Here is a 17,626-nt window from a genome sequence, read left to right as displayed (position 1 = left end):
GCTCATGAACACACAGTGAAGCATATTAATTTACTTATGATTCTGTGGAGATAAGAATTTCTTAATCTATAAGAAAATATCCCTCTTAAAACACGTGATTGAAGATATTGTGATCAACATGAAAAACTGTTGTCATATTTGTATTCAAGAGAATGAACTTTCCTAGTAAAGAGCAATTCACTTTCGTTATTACTGGAAATTAAAGGAAAGACAGAAACACAAATGATGCTTTCTCATTTCTATGAATTCGATGAGCATAAATGGGAACCCAGTTTGCAAAGGAGATTCTCTTTTTTTTTTTAGACTCTATTTATTTATCTTTAGAGGGGAAGGGAAGGAGAGGAGAGAAATATCAATGTATGGTTGCCTCTTGTGAGTCCTCTACTGGGAACTGGCCTGCAACCCAGGCATCTGCCCTGAGTGGGAATCGAACCGCAATCGTGTGGTTTGCAGGCCCACACTCGATCCACTGAGCTACACCAGCCAGGGCCAGGAGAGTCTCTTTTAGAAATGAGTCGACGCAGTACTTGGAAAGAGCATATTGTGAAAACCCCATCGCCGCGTCCCCCAGTGCTCTTTCCAAGGACTGTGGGGATATTTTATTCATGTCAGTTTTCTTTTCTGCTGTTGTGAATAGAATCTAAATTGCATCTGAAATAGTTTCCAAGTCTGCTACCTGTATATCTATTAAAACTGTTATCTGAACCTTTTAAGATAAAAATGAGGTGGGGTTTTTTGAAATGGAATCGGGCCTTTAGGTGATCATGAGCTTTACATAGTGCTTCCTTCTAGGAAGGCACACTCTAATTAACCTGCCTTGAAGAATTACAAATACCATCTTCAATTTAGATAGTGTTTTAGAAGAAACTGTAAAATATATGTGAGGCTTAGGTGAATTAAGTTTTTTTTGTTCATCTGTTGGTTTTTATTTTCGTTTTTTAACCATATAGGCCATTAGTTGATTGTAATTTTATAGATGTTTAAACATGTTAACATCTTTGATTATATATTACATAATTTTCTATTATCTTATATATTATGTACTATGTAGTACATTATATAATCTATCTTATTTATATGTAACTTCACTTGTAGAGTGATTGCATTTATATTATATCTCATTTAAACTTTTCAACCAATCTACATGATAGTCAGCTTGACTTTTAGTTTTATTTTAATAATGAGAAACTAGGCTCAAAGAAATGGTCTTTTCCAAAAGAAATATACAGGTCTTGTTTTAAAACTTACACACAAAAAAGAATCTTAAATATAGCAGAGCATTTTAAATTGGAGAAGCACCTATATATTTTTTCTTGAGTTAATGTACATCATAATCCATATACATACTCAGATGCCATTTGGTGGCCTTTTATTTCTTGGTGGCCTCTAACACCCCTCATTGGACAAAGAGACCCCAAATCACTTTAAAGAGTGGGAATTAATTCAGAGGACACAAAGAAAAGTGTTACTTAATCTGGCCTTTCACAAATAGAAATGCTAACTGTTCCACTGGAGGACCTGGACTGAATCTAATGACCTCTAACGTTTTGTTGATCAGTTAAATGATTAAATGGAACACAAGGGGCGCAACAACTCATGACAGATGGGAGGTTATGAGAGCTGATGATGAAATGGGATGAAACAATGCTTTTCACCTCCATGGCATCAGTTTTCATCTCTTCATGAAACAGATGTATCTTTTCTTGCTTAATGGCAAATCCTTCTCTAGTCCTTGGTAATGTGGCTGGTTTGGTAGGTTTTGCAGTGGTAACTCTTACTTTAGGTATAGACAATTTTTCAGCTTCCATTTTTAGCTAATTTTTAACAACAAAAGTAAGATAGTCAAATTTATGTGATTTAGAAATAACAAAATTCAAATATAATCACTCGTGAAGTATGTTACATATTGAAATTTCTGTCATCAAGGAGACTTCTGAAGGGCTGACACGGCATTCACAGTGAGACTTGAGTGAGTTGTGCAGAAGGTGATCTTGAGTCACCTCTTAGAAAAAAACCCAAAGATAAAGGGATGGCAAACAATACTGAGGGCAATACAGACAGGACTCAGTCATGAAGCTAAAGAAATTGAAAACACTTTAGTGGGTGATTTTTAGACACTGTATTAGCAATAAAGAATAAAAGTAGGTAAATAGCTTATTTGGGGTAAAGACAGTTGTGGGAAATAAGTTAATTCATAGAAATTTCATAGCTACAAGTAATGTTTTCATGGCTTATGTGTATTTAGTCTGGTTGGATAATTCCTTCTCTAGATTTTCATATTGTATCTTGTTTAGCTCTGGTGAGAACTACTACAGCAGGAATTATAATTTTCTCAGTTTCTTTTCTCATCTGATATTTATAAGAGAAAAAAGACAATGCTCTACATGAAGACAATTATGGGTAATCTCCTAAAATAAGTCCATACTTTACAAACTAATATACTGAATTGATGACTCCTTGAAACATATATCTTCCTGACAATCAATAAGATTCATCATTTATAGGTATATTTTTTAAGGCTCATTGAGTATATTAAAATTAGCCTGCATGCAATTTCAATCATCAACTTCTAAAAAAATTTCTAGATAGTAATAATAAAAAGTGGAAAATAATAGTGAAGAGATCAATGAGGAAAGGATTATGTAGGAATATTAACAATAATAAATAATTGGGTTTTTAGTTTGTAATTTTTAATCATCAACAAAATAAATTAGGTTAATAGTGTCTCATACATAAGAAATTCTGAGATTTGGTATTAACATATTATAATAGGGGATTTCACATGAGTTTTGGTATTAATGTATTATAATAGGGAACTTCACACTCGGAATAGTCACCTTTCCATGAGTAACTTGGATTTGTTCTTGTCTAGTAGCCATTCTTTCTCTACTTCTCAGTATTGTTTCTTGTTCTTTGGCTTTAGCAGTAGCAACTGCTATTGTAGACAAGGCAGTTTTCTCAGCTTCCCTTCTCATCTGATTATTACAGTAAAATCAAGGTTTAAATTGTATAGGGCTGCAGACACACATGATATGACCCATCCCCCCTCCTAGTTATTCAGGGTTAAGGGATGTTAACTATTATTTGGCAATGTTCGCACACACTGAGTGGGTATCACAAAACTTAGAGATGTTAACCTCGACAAAAACTCCAGGTGATTCCATGGATTGCTTCTTAAACATTAGGCTAAAAATACTAATCTTCATGCAAAAATAATGGTGAATAAAATGAATTACAAATGTTACCGATGGAAGAAAACCAAATGTACTGATAAAATTAATGGTAAGCCATCACACATTTACAATTTTGCTTTTAGTTTGGAATTCAAAAGAGGAAAGTAAAAATTAATAATTCATACCACATCATAGTTAATGATTTACTAGAAATCAGTTTAAAGATAAACTTGTCCCATCTCATATAGCCATATTCACCTTTTCCTGAGTTACTTGAACTTGCTCTCTTTGGGTAGTGATGCCTTCTCTACTTCTTGACACTATATCTTGTTCTTTGACTTTGGGTGTGGCAACTATAACTTTAGGTACCACTGTTTTTCTAGCTTCTTTTTTTATCTGGTTATATGATAAAAATGAGAAAATGGTCATTAAATTTCATACATCCTCTAATAAAAGAAACTAAAGTGAAAACTGAGAAAGGAAGCAAAATATCTCCTCGGTTGAGGACATTTTAATCACACCTAAACACATCATCTGAGTTGCTTTGATCATCCAGGCTGCTTCATTATATAACACATGATTAGTGACAAAAGAATAAAGGATGCATTTCTCTTTCTCACATTATTCTTAGTATAATTGATGTGAAATTCTAGTAGAACCATAAATAACACACGCTTTTGCATGTTAGTAACAAATGTGTACACTCTAGTATACTTCAACAGGAAGATATTAAAGTGGTTTACAATATCATGCTAGTACCAATCCAGAGAAAGACTGAAGGTTAGGAATGAAAAGTGGCAGTGAATCCTAGATGGGTGGCAAAAAGCTTGTGAGAGATTATGAAGTTTTTCTACTTGAGCTATAAGAAGAAGAGTGGGTGAAAAAGTGATGATTAAGACCCATGGTGACAATGAGGGTGGATTGCAAAAGACATGATATGAGTGAATTTCACACCGGCAGGAAGTCATCACCTTTTCATGAGTTATGTGCATTTGATCTTGTTGTGTGGCAATTTCTTCTTGAGCTCCCAGAATTGTTTCTAGTTTTGTGGGCTTTGCAGAGGCAACTACCACCATGGATGCAGCAGTTATCTCAGTTTCCTGTCTTATCTGATTTTCAGAGTAAAATAAAGATTTGAGTGTCAAACGGCACAGAAGATATCTCCCAACATTGAGGAGAGAAAATACCACATTTCCATGTCAAGAGTCTTCACTTGTATTTAAAATATAGACCTTTGATTTTCTGAGGAATGGGTTCTTTTATTTCTTACCTGTCCCTCAGCAAACTGTCCTATCACTGAAAAGGTCTCATCTCTGAGACGTGTTGAGATGTGTTGACACGTTATGGAGCCCAGTGAGTGGCCCACAGCCAATGGCTGCCTACCTCTAAGCAGGCTGAACCTGCCTGTCACCAGCAAAGGCAAAAGGGATTCCTACACCTTGATTATGCATTCAAAGCCTCTCACTCCCTCTAGGAGAGGGAAATAAACCCAACAGCTGCTGGCCAGCCTTTTCAGTACAAAAACTCAGTGTTCTCAGCTGGACCTTTTTTTAAAAGCTGGGATTTTTTTTTTTTTTTTTGTAGAAAGCTGGACCTTTTTTTAAAAAGTAGTTCTGGGTTAGCAAAGAGTATGAGATTAAGAGAGGTGAGCACTAGCAATCCCTGGAACATGAAAGATTTCATAATAGATGCCACTTTTCTGGCACTTAGAGTCTGATTTAGAGTCTGATCAGTCTAAGTCTGATCAGACTTAGAGTCTGATTCAACACACGGGAGAGACGTGCATTCTGGCGACATTGAGGTTGTTGCCATATGGGAGTATGGCCCAAAAGCAGAAAACACTTCTAGGTCCCTGTTGATCAATAATTAGGGCACCTCCATGAAGAAGTACTGATCTTGATGTGCTCCATCTCCTCACTTTCTTTTGATATTTGTTTGGAGTGTTCATGACTGGTATGTGTGTGTGTGCGTGTGCAAGTGTCTTACAACTATGAAGTTTGTGTGTTACAATCAGAGTGACTGAGGACTCAGGCCATGCATGAAAAAGCTGACTGAACCACTGGGTTGCTGGTCTGGGTGATAGCTATCTTCTATTTAAGCACGCTCTAGAAATGCCGGACATGTGCCCTACACTGTTCTAACAGACAGACAGTCTCTGCAAAAAAGATCGACAGTTGAAAATGGTGCAATAAGAAGATAATTTCCATTGTGAAAGAGTTTCAATACTAGACACAAGGGAACAACAACAACAAAAAAAAAACACAGAAAAGACTCCTTCACTTAGAACACATGCAGCTGACTGAAATGTGTTTGTCAATGAACTACCAGCTATTTACAAAGTTAAACTTACCGTTTCTTGAGTTATTTGTTTTTGTTCTTGCTTTGCAGTAATTTCTCCAGAAATTCTAGTTTCTTGTTCTTTGGCTTTAGTTGTAGAAATTACTACTTTTGGTACAAATGTTTTTTCAGTTTCTTTTCTTATCTGAAATCAATGATAAAAACAAAAACTCATTGTCTCCTGATCGCTAATGGAAGTGACAAAATGTTCATAAAACATAACANAAAAAACAAAGAAAAGACTCCTTCACTTAGAACACATGCAGCTGACTGAAATGTGTTTGTCAATGAACTACCAGCTATTTACAAAGTTAAACTTACCGTTTCTTGAGTTATTTGTTTTTGTTCTTGCTTTGTAGTAATTTCTCCAGAAATTCTAGTTTCTTGTTCTTTGGCTTTAGTTGTAGAAATTACTACTTTTGGTACAAATGTTTTTTCAGTTTCTTTTCTCATCTGAAATCAATGATAAAAACAAAAACTCATTGTCTCCTGATCGCTAATGGAAGTGACAAAATGTTCATAAAACATAACAAAATAGGGATTTGAAAAAGAAGTAAAATCCTTTTTCTGGAGATATCACTAAATGAAATAAATCATCTTATTTTCATCAATATGACCATACTCTTTTTCTGTCTAAACCATAAGTTATACTGCTTAGCAAAGAAAAAAGTTGGATTCAACAAATTTTGCTCTCTTTGGAAAAGACTTCCAATTTCTGTTAGTGGATATATGGCGATATTATTCCATGCTCCTAAGACCATTATTCCATACTTCTAAGATCATCTAATGGTGACCTTAGAGCACAGGATTATGTGGAAGGCCTTTGAAGTAATACTGTCACACCCTTTTATTTTATATATGAAAAATCAAGTATGGACAATTTATAATCTGCATTTATACAATATTTTTGCTTTGACATTTTTCTAAATATTACAATGGTTTTTAAATATCAAGACTTATTTTTCCAAAACTGAGACCTTATGGGTAAAAAGTTTTGTACATATCCCAGGCAAAACATTTTCCAAATTCTTAGTTCCTGAAGGATGCTGTGTTGGATCTGGCCCCAGAGGTGTGTGCATTGGGTAGGGGGATGGGGCAGTTTCCCCTGTTTGCCTCTCGGCCATTCTCAGATACCATCACTGAAATTCAAGCTCGAAAGCAAGTTGGAAGTTCATTTCTCAAACCACCTGACTGACCATTGGCTCCCTAGGCCCATAGCCCTACCAGTTGGTCTTATCTATTCTGTCCCTGAATGCCTCCAATCATGTTGCCTTTTCTATCCTTTTCACTTTTTCTGGTCATTTGACCTACAAAGGCCATGCTATTCATCCCACTTCAAATCCACATTCAAATATTCTCCCAAAGAGTAAGGAGGCAGAGAGCAAGCTATTTTCCAAGCACTGGGTTCTCTGTTCTTTTCCACTCTTCTCTGTTCCTGACTGTGTCTTCTCCCTAGTATTACCTCCCCCACAGCCACATATGTAATTAGTGCATTCCCAGATCAGTGTGGATGAGACCCCTGTTTCTACCCAGTACACGTTCACAGAGGTCCTTTTGTCTACACGCGGAAAGCATTTGGTGACTCTAAGGGACTTTGGTATATAGTACCCAGGAATACACAGATACAAGGGACTTTTATTAGTGTGATAAAAACCAAGTTGCCCAAAATACAACACCCTTCACAGTAAACATTATTATATGTGTTGACACAGATAATAACAACAATAATTTCACATCAAAAAAACATTTTCACCTGTTCATGAGTTACGTGCACCTGCTCTTGTTTTGTTGTAATTACTTCTCTGGTTCTTGATTTTAATTCTTGTTGCTTGACTTTATCGGCAGCCACTGCTACCTTAATTACAGCAGTCTTCTCTGCTTCCTTTCTCATCTGATTTCATAGAGGAGAAAGGGAGGAAATACTTTAATGCACCTTGTATAAAAAGTTGCAATAATAAATCAGGATAAAGACATAAATGTCACATGAGAAAGGATAAAGCGGAAAGCAAGAGTGATTTTAAACTATAGCAGAAAATCTATTCAAATATGAGGTGGGGAATTATCCTGGATTTATAACACTTTTCAGTCATGAATCAAGTGTCATGTTTATTTTGAGGAAAGTAAAAGCAGAGGTCTTTTGGGAAAGCTTAGAGAAAAGTAATGTCTGCCCTGAAATAATGGTTTCCAGGCCTGGCTCCAGGAGGGCCTGAACTCTTGGCCGACTGGTCTGCAACCACGGCCTCGAATGCACACATATCTACCTGCACACATACCTATGTGCCTCGTTTGGCTGACTTTCCAGGCCACCCTTGTCCTGTCTTGACCCAGGAGCACTTTGATACTCAGAATACCTTGTATGACCCTCTGTGTTGCCTTTCTGACAGTGAACTCTTGCCTGCTTCCATGCCCATCATAGACCAGGGACTTACGGCACTTATATTTTGCACACCTTTGGTATTTCTGACTATCTTCTGCTAAGAAAGTCCAAAAAGTCCGGGTTTGGTGCTCTCCTCAGAATGATTCGAGCATTGACTCCTCGTGGGATCTCTGCCTGCAAAGCTCAGCCTGGACGGCCTCCTGCGTACCTGTTCTGGAGCAGGTGGGATGTGCGTGGCAGTCGTGGTTGTCCTCTGAGCAGTCTGCTCTACAGCGCTGATAACTGGTTCTCTCACTCTGGCCATATCAACAGCAGCAACGACAGTCGCAACAGCTGCACTTTTGTCAGTTTCTTGTTTCACCTGGATTGGAAATGACCAAGTACATTACTTTTTTGAATGCCGTATGGGTAGAAAACACAAAAACACCAAAACACCGTGGAAACTGAGCTGCCCAGAGCCAAATACACATGTGCAGAAGCACTTATCATCACCACAAGAAAACGGGTTGTTAAAACCTGTATTTTATGTCGACCGTACACATTAGAGCCTCTGTCCCAATTAGCAAACCTAGAGCCCAGTTTTCTCTTCAGTGTCTGTATATCCTCACGTTCTTCTGCACAACCTATCCAGACCACGTCCTAGCACAGGACTCTGGTCCCGGAAGCCAGAAGGTGGGGCGGAGAAAAGGACACAGATGGCTCTGACAGTACCTCTGTGGCGTCCGAGGCGATGGCCTCTGCCCCGAAGGTGGCGCCAGTGGCAGCGCCCGCAGCGCCGCTGATGGTCATTTGCTCGTGGACCCCGTATCTCCCTTCCCATCTCTCTTCCGTCCTCATCTGCGTAGCACTTGTCATCACAGTTTCTCTCATCTCAGACTCAGAGGAGGCCACATAGCCCTCTTGCTTCCACGGGGGAGGCACTTCGGGTCCCAGCATGGGTGTCTGGCTCTTCCGCGTGAGTAATGGAGACTTAACAGATCTGATAGGGGACGTGGAGATCCTCCCAGCGGGAGACACGGGCCTGCAAACCAAAGGGCAGAGGTCAGAAACCCAAGACAAGGAGCTCCCCGCTGGGCCATTGTATTTGAATAATACCAGAACAATCTGGAAGTGTGTAATTCAACGGCAGAGTTTTAAACTCTGTGCCTCAGTAACCTGTTCAGAGGCAAATGATGTACTTGAACACAATCTTCTTTTTCTTTCAAAAAAAATCTATCAATCATTTTCCATCTGTCAGGTTTTATTTGAGGCAATTGGGATTCATCAATGAGGACACTAGACACAGATCTCTGACCTGTGAAGTCGCATTGGAGCAGAAAGTCTAAGTGGGTAAGTGTCCGAGGCTGCTGGAACAGAGTACCGTGGACTGGGGGGCTTGTATACAACGGAAATTTCTGTCTCACAGCTCTAGAGTCTGCAAGTGCAAGGTTAAGGCCTGGGTAGATTTGATAGCCGGTGAAGGGCTGCTCCCTGGTTTATGGGCAGCTGTCAGTTGACTGCTTTTCACATGGCAGAAAGCGGGAGGGGCTTCCTGGGGTGAGCTCTCTGGGTCTCTCTCTCTCTTTTTTAAAAATTTAATCTTTATTGTATTTCTTCCCATTACCATTTAGTTCCCTTGTACCCTCCTGTCCCCAGCAATCACCACACTGTTGTCCGTGTCCATGAGTCCTTCTTCCTTTTTGCTCAATCCCTCCACCCCTGAACCTCCCCTCCCACTAGCTGTCATCCTCGATCCCTTCTAAATCCCTGTAAGCCTTACTCTAACTTGCTGTGACTCGAGAATCAGACTTCATTCCCAGCTAAAGAATTTTGTGCCCTGCTTCACTGTCTCACAGTGTAAAAAGTGAAAACAGCAAAAGGTGGTTTCTTGAAATGTAGCCACAGAAAGGCCCCAGTAATTATCCCGATCGTAACTCTAAACTTCTCAGTGCTCCCACTTCTGGGGCCATGTGGGGGCACTGAATAGATGCTGAGCAAAGTAAGATTTCTGTAATCAAAATGCATTAATACACCTTGTATGAAAAGCTACACTAATAAATCGGGATAAAGACATAAATGTCACACAAGAGAGGACAAGGAGGAGGCTAGAGTGATTTTAATCGATAGCAGAAAATCTATTTTAATACAAGGTGGGAAATTATGTTGGATTTATAGCTCTTTTCAGTTATGAATCAGGTGTCAAGTTTATTTTGAGGAATGTAAAAGCAAAGATCTTTGAGGGGAGCTAAGCTAAAGAAGTTAGACCTTTTTAATTTTCCTGTGGGACTTGCCACAGCCTTCACTATGTCCAGGTGCCTGGTGAGTCTCCAGGCCAGGAACAGCTTTCTCAAAATTTTCTGTGGGGTAGGCTGTGTGGTACACTTTGGAAACTGCTGTTCTAGTCCAAGTGTTATGGATTGCTCTTTTAAATTGTCTCTGTTTGTCTATCTGCAGCCTCATTGTAATGTACCCTGGACTTCTTTTAAATATCCTTGTACTTTCTGTAGTAACTGACTAATTTGAAGCCTAAGTATCCTATGATTTTTTAAAATTAAATTGATAACATGGCTTCTTCAGATGAGATCGGGCACGTTCAGGGTGGTATGGCCATAGACTAACATGGCTTCTTCAAAAATAGTTTTCATTGCCTTTTGTGTTTGTCCAAAGTGCAATGGCATGGGTTGAAAAATATGTGTGCTAAATCTTTGTACTTACAGACAAAAAAGATAGTTCCTAATCTAGAGCAACAATTCTGGGGGTTAGTCAACTATTTTAAGATAGTTTCTCATAATTTAATCAATGAGATGTATACATGTTACCCTCTAGGTGGCAGTATTGCCTTATTATTGCATTTAACTGCTTCATACAGGAAAATGTTTACATAGGGTATTTAATTTATATTGATCATAAGTGAAACAATTATTCTAATTAGGGCTCAAGTTCCAGTTGATACCTGCTCTAAATTATAGAGTAATTTAACAGAACATTACAATATTAACAAGTTTAATGAAGAAATATTTCATCGTTTTTTGGCAAAGGGTTTTTTGGTGAAAATCAATTGACATTTTATACACAGAGTCATAATCAACTAAAGGGAGATCTAGAAAACATGGCTTTATTTTGAAAGTGACTGCCTTGAAAATCTGACAAAGACCAGTTTAGAATAATTTGGGTCTACACCAACTGAAGAAAAGAAAAGTGACATATGCTTCCAAGTTTCAACGTGTGCCTTGTTCTTGTGGTACCTGGTACACAGGGGGCTTCGTTCAAAGAGTTAAAGGTGGGATTAGCATGATGTGTGTGATCAGCTGCAGATGGCAGGTAAGCCCATAACTGGGAAAATCAGTGTAATTTGAGTCATTATAGGCAAGTGCTTATTTCTGCTCTTACAATAAAAAATAATCACCTGGTCACAGCTAGATACAATGCACCTTATTCAGTGAAATACATTTGCCCTGCTTTACCACAAAAAAAATCAAGACTAAACCAGGAGACGTTTTAGAAAGTAGTCTATCTTAGATAATCATTATTTTATCTACATATCTATATTTTTAATTCTTAATTATTTAAAAGGAAATTTGGGGGGGCCAAGTGATTGGGATTTTTATTAATGAACTTCCAGAACTGTTAAAACACTCAAAATTGGCCATGGAGTCACGGAAGCCCTGTGATTCTAAATGGCCCTTAGGCTGAGATTTAAAATAAGGTCAGGTTGTTACGTCCCCCAAATCACATCTGGCCTGCCTGTGGTTTCATGTTGTGCAACCTTGGGATGAGCCTGAGACAGAACACTTTATATCTGTTAGCTAGGTATGTTTCTTAAACTGAGTTTCTTGCTCAAGGCTTCACATTAGTGTCTGCCAATACTTTAATCTTTAAAGTGGACAATATCAAGCAAAAAGGAAAAAAGACTCATAAGCATGGACAATGGTATGATGATTCTGGGGCATGGGGGAGATGGAGATAAAACAGTGATAAAAAGTAATAAAAATAGCCCTGGCTGGTGTAGCTCAGTGGATTGAGCATGGGCCTGTGAAGCAAAGGGTTGCTGGTTCAATTCCCAGTCAGGGCACATGCCTGAGTTGCGGGCCAGGTCCCCAGTAGGGGACACGTGAGAGGCAACCACACATTGATGTTTCTCTCCCACTCTTTCTCGTTCCCTTCCTCTCTCTCTAAAAATAAATAAATAAAATATTTTAAAAAAGTAATAAAAATACAATAAAATACTAAAAAATAAAGTGTCAATATAATAAAAATTGGGATATATCTGTAATTTTTCATATATCTATTGGACATTTAAATTGCATCTTGTGTGAAATGTTTGTCTTCTGTAATTTTAAAATGTGTTGTTTGGTTTTTCTTTAAAATTAATTCATGCAAGCTTTTTAATGTGCCTGGTATATTAGTTCTCGTCTGTCGTAAGTGTTGCAAACACTTCCCCACATCCATGGTCTGCCCTCTGCTTCTTTGCAGGGTCTTACTGAGCACCTCCGCGCATGGCTGTGCAGGCTATGTGCTGTTCCCAGGCTTCTGCTGTTCACACTGCAGCCACCGTAAATTTGGGTTAGCACACTTTTACGGCAGAGGCAGTGAAATACCTTGAGGAAGAGGCACCTTTATAATATTTTTACAAATGCCTGTTTGGTTTAGCCATGACCTTGCTTTTGCCATAGACAAGTTTTTATTTTTATGTAGTTGAATTTGTAGATCTATTTTTAAGGCTCTTCTCCAAAAATGTTTTCTTCAATTTTCTTCTCATTGTTTTGGTTTTATTTTATTTTTTAAATATTTTGTTTATCTATTTTTAGGGGGGAAGGGAGGAAGAAAGGGAGAGGAATATCAACGTGTGGTTGCCTCTCATGAGCCCCCTGCTGGGGACCTGGCACCCAACCCAGGCATGTGCCCTGACTGGGAATCGAACCAGTGACCCTTTGCTTTGCAGGGCCAGCACTCAATCCACAGAGACACACCAACCAGGGCTGGTTTTTATGTTTTAATTTACCTCTTTAGTCATGCTGCAAGGAATTTTGTAAATGGTGAGGTAGAGGTTAGTATTTTTTCTTCCAAATGGATAGCTAATTGGACTAGCATTCCTTATCAAGTAAAATATTTTTCCCCACTGAATTGAAAGGTCACTTTGATTATATATAGAATTTCCTGAATATTTGAATCTATTTCTGGACTCTCTGTTTTGCTCTCCTGGTGTATTTTCTAATCACCTACCAATAGCATATGGTTTTGATTAGAGTAACTTCACACTTTGAATATATTTTAGGTCAACTACCCACTTATTATTCTTTTACAAATTTCTTGGCACAGGAACTTTCTCTACTTGTAAAACATTTATTCAAATTGATCAAGAAAGACTTTTTTGTTTCCTCAAAACTTTGCACATTTTTAGTTCATCACATAAAAAACGTCAGCATGTTAAGCCAAATTCCAAAGTTTTGAATCTGCAGTCTATAATTTATACTTGATTATATAATTTCTGGGTCCTGATGATACATGCCCACTTTCTAAAATACCTTTATATTAACTAAAAATAGAAAACCATTTTATTTTTTACATAAAATAACTTAAGCATATGCAAAATATTAGAAAGGCTTTTTTTATTCTCAAAGCATAAGAACACTTGTATAATTATTTTCTATTTATAAGACACTTTTACCTGATTATATCAAATCCCCACAACGTACCTTTAGATCATCCTTGTCACGATTCTCTTTAATTTACAAATGACACAACTAAGCCCTGGTTGGTGTGGCTTAGTGCCAGCCTGCGAACCAAAGGGTTGCTGGTTGAGTCTCAGGACAAATGCTTGGGTTGCAGGCCAGGTCCCCAGTAGGGGGCATGAGAGGCAACTACACATTGATGTTTCTTTCCCTCTTTCTCCTTCCCTTTCCCTCTCTCTAAAAATAAATAAATAAAATCTTTTAAAAGACAAACACATGGCACGACTACAATCTTAAGCTAATTATTTAACTTCTTTAGCTTCAGTCGCCTATCTATAAAATTAGAGGTGATAATTCTTACAGGTCACTTTAAATGTTTAATGAGATTATATACATAGAGTGCCAATCAAATGTCTAACATAGTGGTCCATACATAGTAGCGACTATTTAACTATTGTAATTATTTTCCGAAATCACATTGGTAGTGAGTGATCAGGCTGATTGAATGTAGAGCATCCAGCCAGTTGTGGGCTCTTCTCATTTCAGTGTGTGTTTTGTTTTGTTTTGGTTTAGTTTTGGACCCATAAAGCAGATGTTTATTAAATGATGTACAAATAGGAATTTAGGAATTTAGGCCCTGGCTGGTGTGCTTCAGTGGATTGAGCACAAGCCGGCAAACCAAAGGGTTGCCAGTTCAATTCCCAGTCAGGGCACATGCCTGGGTTGAAGACCAGGTTCCCAGTTGGGTGTGTGTGAGAGGCAACCAGAACATTGATATTCCTCTCCCTCTCTCCTTTCTTTCCCCTCTCTTTAAAAATAAATAAGTAAAATCTTTTTAAAAAGTTTTTAAAAAAAGAATTTGGGATTATAGCTTACAAAGTTCTCCAATTTACCTGTGGACAGTGAAAATTTATGAAAGCCAGATTCAGTACCCTTTCTGTTCACCTCCTTTATCACATTGTACACTTTTTATCGCCTTCTTCTAGTTCCCTTCTTATTGGATGAGCCTAATCAAAAAATACAGAATGACCTGATCTCTTTGAAGCAGTTTTACCTGACAGGAGATGGGGTCGGTGCCCGCACGTGTCTGACCGGGGAAGGGGAGTGTCTGATCGGCGATGGGGACTGCTGTCGCGCCAGCTGTGCCTTGGTGGTAATGGACGGTGGGGTGGGAGACCTCGACTTCGGCTTAGGAGGTATCCTGGGTGGTGTTTTATGGGGCAGCTGTTGCCCGGTGGCACCATCTATGACCATCTCAACGGCTGCCATTGATCTGGCATCAAAGTGGGCTTCAATCTTCTGCAAACGAGAAAAACAAAGCCCATGAGGGGGAGGAAGTTGGTGAAACCATGGTCTGAAGGGCTGGAACCCTGACAATATAGAAAATACCTTTTCAATTCGGGTTTCTCTTGTTTCTGAAATCTGAGCAGTCGAAATAATTGTCTTTGTCTTTTTAGCGGGTACTACTTCTTCACCTGCAGGAAGGGAAAGGTAAATAGTTAGGAGGGGGCACGATGCCTCATTTTTAAAGGGGTTCGTTCTGACCACAAATTCAATAAAATTTTCTAGGTGTCCCAATGGAGGAAAATGCAGAAAGTTTTGGATTTTGTATGAACATTAATTAGGTTTAAAAATAGAAAATGTTCACTATTAGAAAGAATTTACATAGAACCACTTTTCAAAAATTTCATTGTTTGCCAACAAATTGAAAATGTACACAATTGAAATACTCTGTAGTTTGTAATGGGTTAATAACTACAGCTTGTTTCATTCATTCTGAGCTCCTGCTGAGAATCTCAGGGACTTTTCAAGGCCTCTGAGGAGAGGCAGGTGGACCCCCACCCCACCTAAGTCAGCCCTCTCCCCTTCCCCCGTTCCTCAGCCTCCAGCACGTGCCTTGAACCAGTAATTCAGCAGTCGAAGTAGCTCTTCCAACGCTATTGGTGGCATTTACTGAGTAGGTCCCAGAGTCTTCGGGGTATGCTTCCGTAATCAGTAAGCTGTAGAGGTCGCCTTCTTGTGAAATTTGAAAATCAAGGGAGCTCTGGATTTCAGCTCCATCCCGGTAGAACTTCACCACAGGTGTAGGGATTCCAGTCACTCTCACTTGGAGTCGCACTTGGCTTCCTTGTCTCACGGTCATGCTCTGCAGTCGTTGGACAAAGTTGGGTGGCGCTGTTTCCGCTGCGGGGAAAGAGAAGAAAGAACATCAGGACTGCTGGCTGAGGCGCTTCCAAAAGGCTATTTTTAAACAGTCACAGCTCTGGGATTCCAAAACCAGTCGATGAGTCGCTGAAGCAGACATCCTTGACTGTCCTTGAGCCCAGCTCATCCAGCAGAGGACAGCAAGAATGAAGCCAGGGGATGGCAGAAGGCAATTCTGCCGCCATGTTTTATTTTATTTTTATTGGCTTTGTTTTGTTTAGCCATTCTAGGCCACCACATCTAATTTTTTAAAAGCCTAGATCTTCTTATAACATTTCTAGAGAATTTGGCACTTCCTCCCAACGTTACATCTAGCACTACATTAAAATGTTAAGGTAACTTTTCATATTTCAGTAAGTCGCATTAAAATGAATTCTAATAGTTGTTTTGACAGGTGCACTTGTGACTTACCGGATCATTAAATTTTCACTTAATTAAAAAAACCTGAACTTGTCTCCAACTTGATCACTATTCAAATAACCCAAATATTTACTTGCATTTGAAATGTTAGTCCAAATAATGACATGATTTACTGTCAGTTCTGCTACAAAAAGGGGATTTTTTTGTTAATGATGTTGAAAGAAATAAATGTGAAGGGCCAGTGGGATTAATTTGGATATGTTTTTGAGTAACAAAAAATAGTAGATGCCGCCAACCCCGTGCATTTTCCACTTGTAAATTTTCTGGATGTATGTTAAAGTTCATAATTGATGTGACCTGATGTACCTTCTGGTTAAATCAATTATAGCCTTATACTCAAAAGTGCTAAACATATATGACACTATGCACCTCATGAAGGACATCTTTATGCAACAGGCAAAGCCATGCAATGTTCTGTGCATGGGTGTCTTATCAGGAAGTAAACAATGGAGAAAATGACAGTCGCTCTGAAGATCAGTCACAACTTTTCTGGGGAAACTGTGTCATCACACATTTGAATAATAAACAAGCATTTGCCTTTTTCTGTGTGCATGTTTACTGGGTAATATTTTCAGAAATTGGAAATGAAGATTTGTAAACTTTATAGCCCCGAGCAGTGTTTCCTCAGTGGGTGGTGTGTGGACCACTTGCATCTAAATCATCTAGGAGCTTGTTAAAACGTGTGAATTCCTAGAGATATGCATATCTCACTGGTAGGCTTTCCAACAGGGCTCCGAGCCTTTCTCCTTGCTGAGAAACAGAATTTTTTATATTTCCTTACTATACTTTTGAGTGTTTAACAAAGTCTGTGTATAAAGAAACTGATTTGCAGCTACATTTGTGCTATGTTTTGGGAGGAAGATGAAATTCCACGTGGCAAACAGTGTTGCTGTTAGTTCAGCCTCCCGTGGGGCCTGCTCCAGCTAGACTCCAGCTGCAGGTACTCGTGCTCAGTACTCTTGCGCATCCCCTGGCCCCCAAGTCCTGGAGACGCCCTGGGAGGGGGGAGGGGTCAGAAGACGGGCGGGTCCCCTCTAGCCTACCTGTCACGAGAAGCTCAGCAGTACTAGTCGCTTGTCCAGATCCATTGGTGGCTCTCAGGGAGTATCGTCCACTGTTGGCTTTAGTCACGGCGGGGATCGTCAGTTTAGCGCGGCCATCGCTAAAGGAGATCTGCACGCCGGGCAGAGTGGAAGTGGAAATCACCTGGCCATCCCGAAACCAGCTCACCTCAGGAACTGGGAAACCTGGAGCACAGAGACAATTCCCCTTTACGTCTGAGTGGGCCACCGCAAAGGCCTCTGCACTGCCCTGCTGTGTGCACTGCCTTGTCCTAACCAGAAAAGCTCTCCAGAGGGCAATGCTATGTAATGACAGTGAAAACTTGACAGACATGATAAAAGTGTAAACTTGTAAACCATTAGGAAAGTGTGTGGGTTCATGTGGAGGCCAGTGTCTTCGTT

At 39.2% G+C, this 17,626-nt stretch overlaps 1 protein-coding gene across 2 annotated transcripts in view; it reads right to left on the bottom strand.

Moving 5' to 3' along the window:
- TTN (titin) overlaps positions 1-17,626 on the bottom strand; it is a 274,055-nt gene that overhangs the window by 251,993 nt on the left and 4,436 nt on the right. The window contains exons 3-13 of one of the 2 annotated variants that reach the window (XM_037044363.1): positions 17,207-17,410; positions 15,435-15,722; positions 14,928-15,013; positions 14,593-14,837; positions 8,599-8,908; positions 8,096-8,248; positions 7,264-7,401; positions 5,524-5,655; positions 4,145-4,282; positions 3,432-3,569; positions 2,838-2,975 (exon numbers count right to left, since the gene is read on the bottom strand). In XM_037044363.1, coding sequence (XP_036900258.1) covers positions 2,838-2,975; positions 3,432-3,569; positions 4,145-4,282; positions 5,524-5,655; positions 7,264-7,401; positions 8,096-8,248; positions 8,599-8,908; positions 14,593-14,837; positions 14,928-15,013; positions 15,435-15,722; positions 17,207-17,410 — 1,970 coding nt within the window. Of the gene's footprint in view, positions 1-2,837; positions 2,976-3,431; positions 3,570-4,144; positions 4,283-5,523; positions 5,656-5,831; positions 5,964-7,263; positions 7,402-8,095; positions 8,249-8,598; positions 8,909-14,592; positions 14,838-14,927; positions 15,014-15,434; positions 15,723-17,206; positions 17,411-17,626 lie in introns of both variants that reach the window. The other variant, XM_037044362.1, reaches the window with a different exon arrangement.

Source organism: Sturnira hondurensis, unplaced genomic scaffold (genome assembly GCF_014824575.4).
Source record: "Sturnira hondurensis isolate 20B ecotype Veracruz unplaced genomic scaffold, ASM1482457v3 Scaffold0004136, whole genome shotgun sequence".
NCBI lineage: Eukaryota > Metazoa > Chordata > Mammalia > Chiroptera > Phyllostomidae > Sturnira > Sturnira hondurensis.
This window is presented reverse-complemented; position numbering and strand designations above follow the sequence as displayed.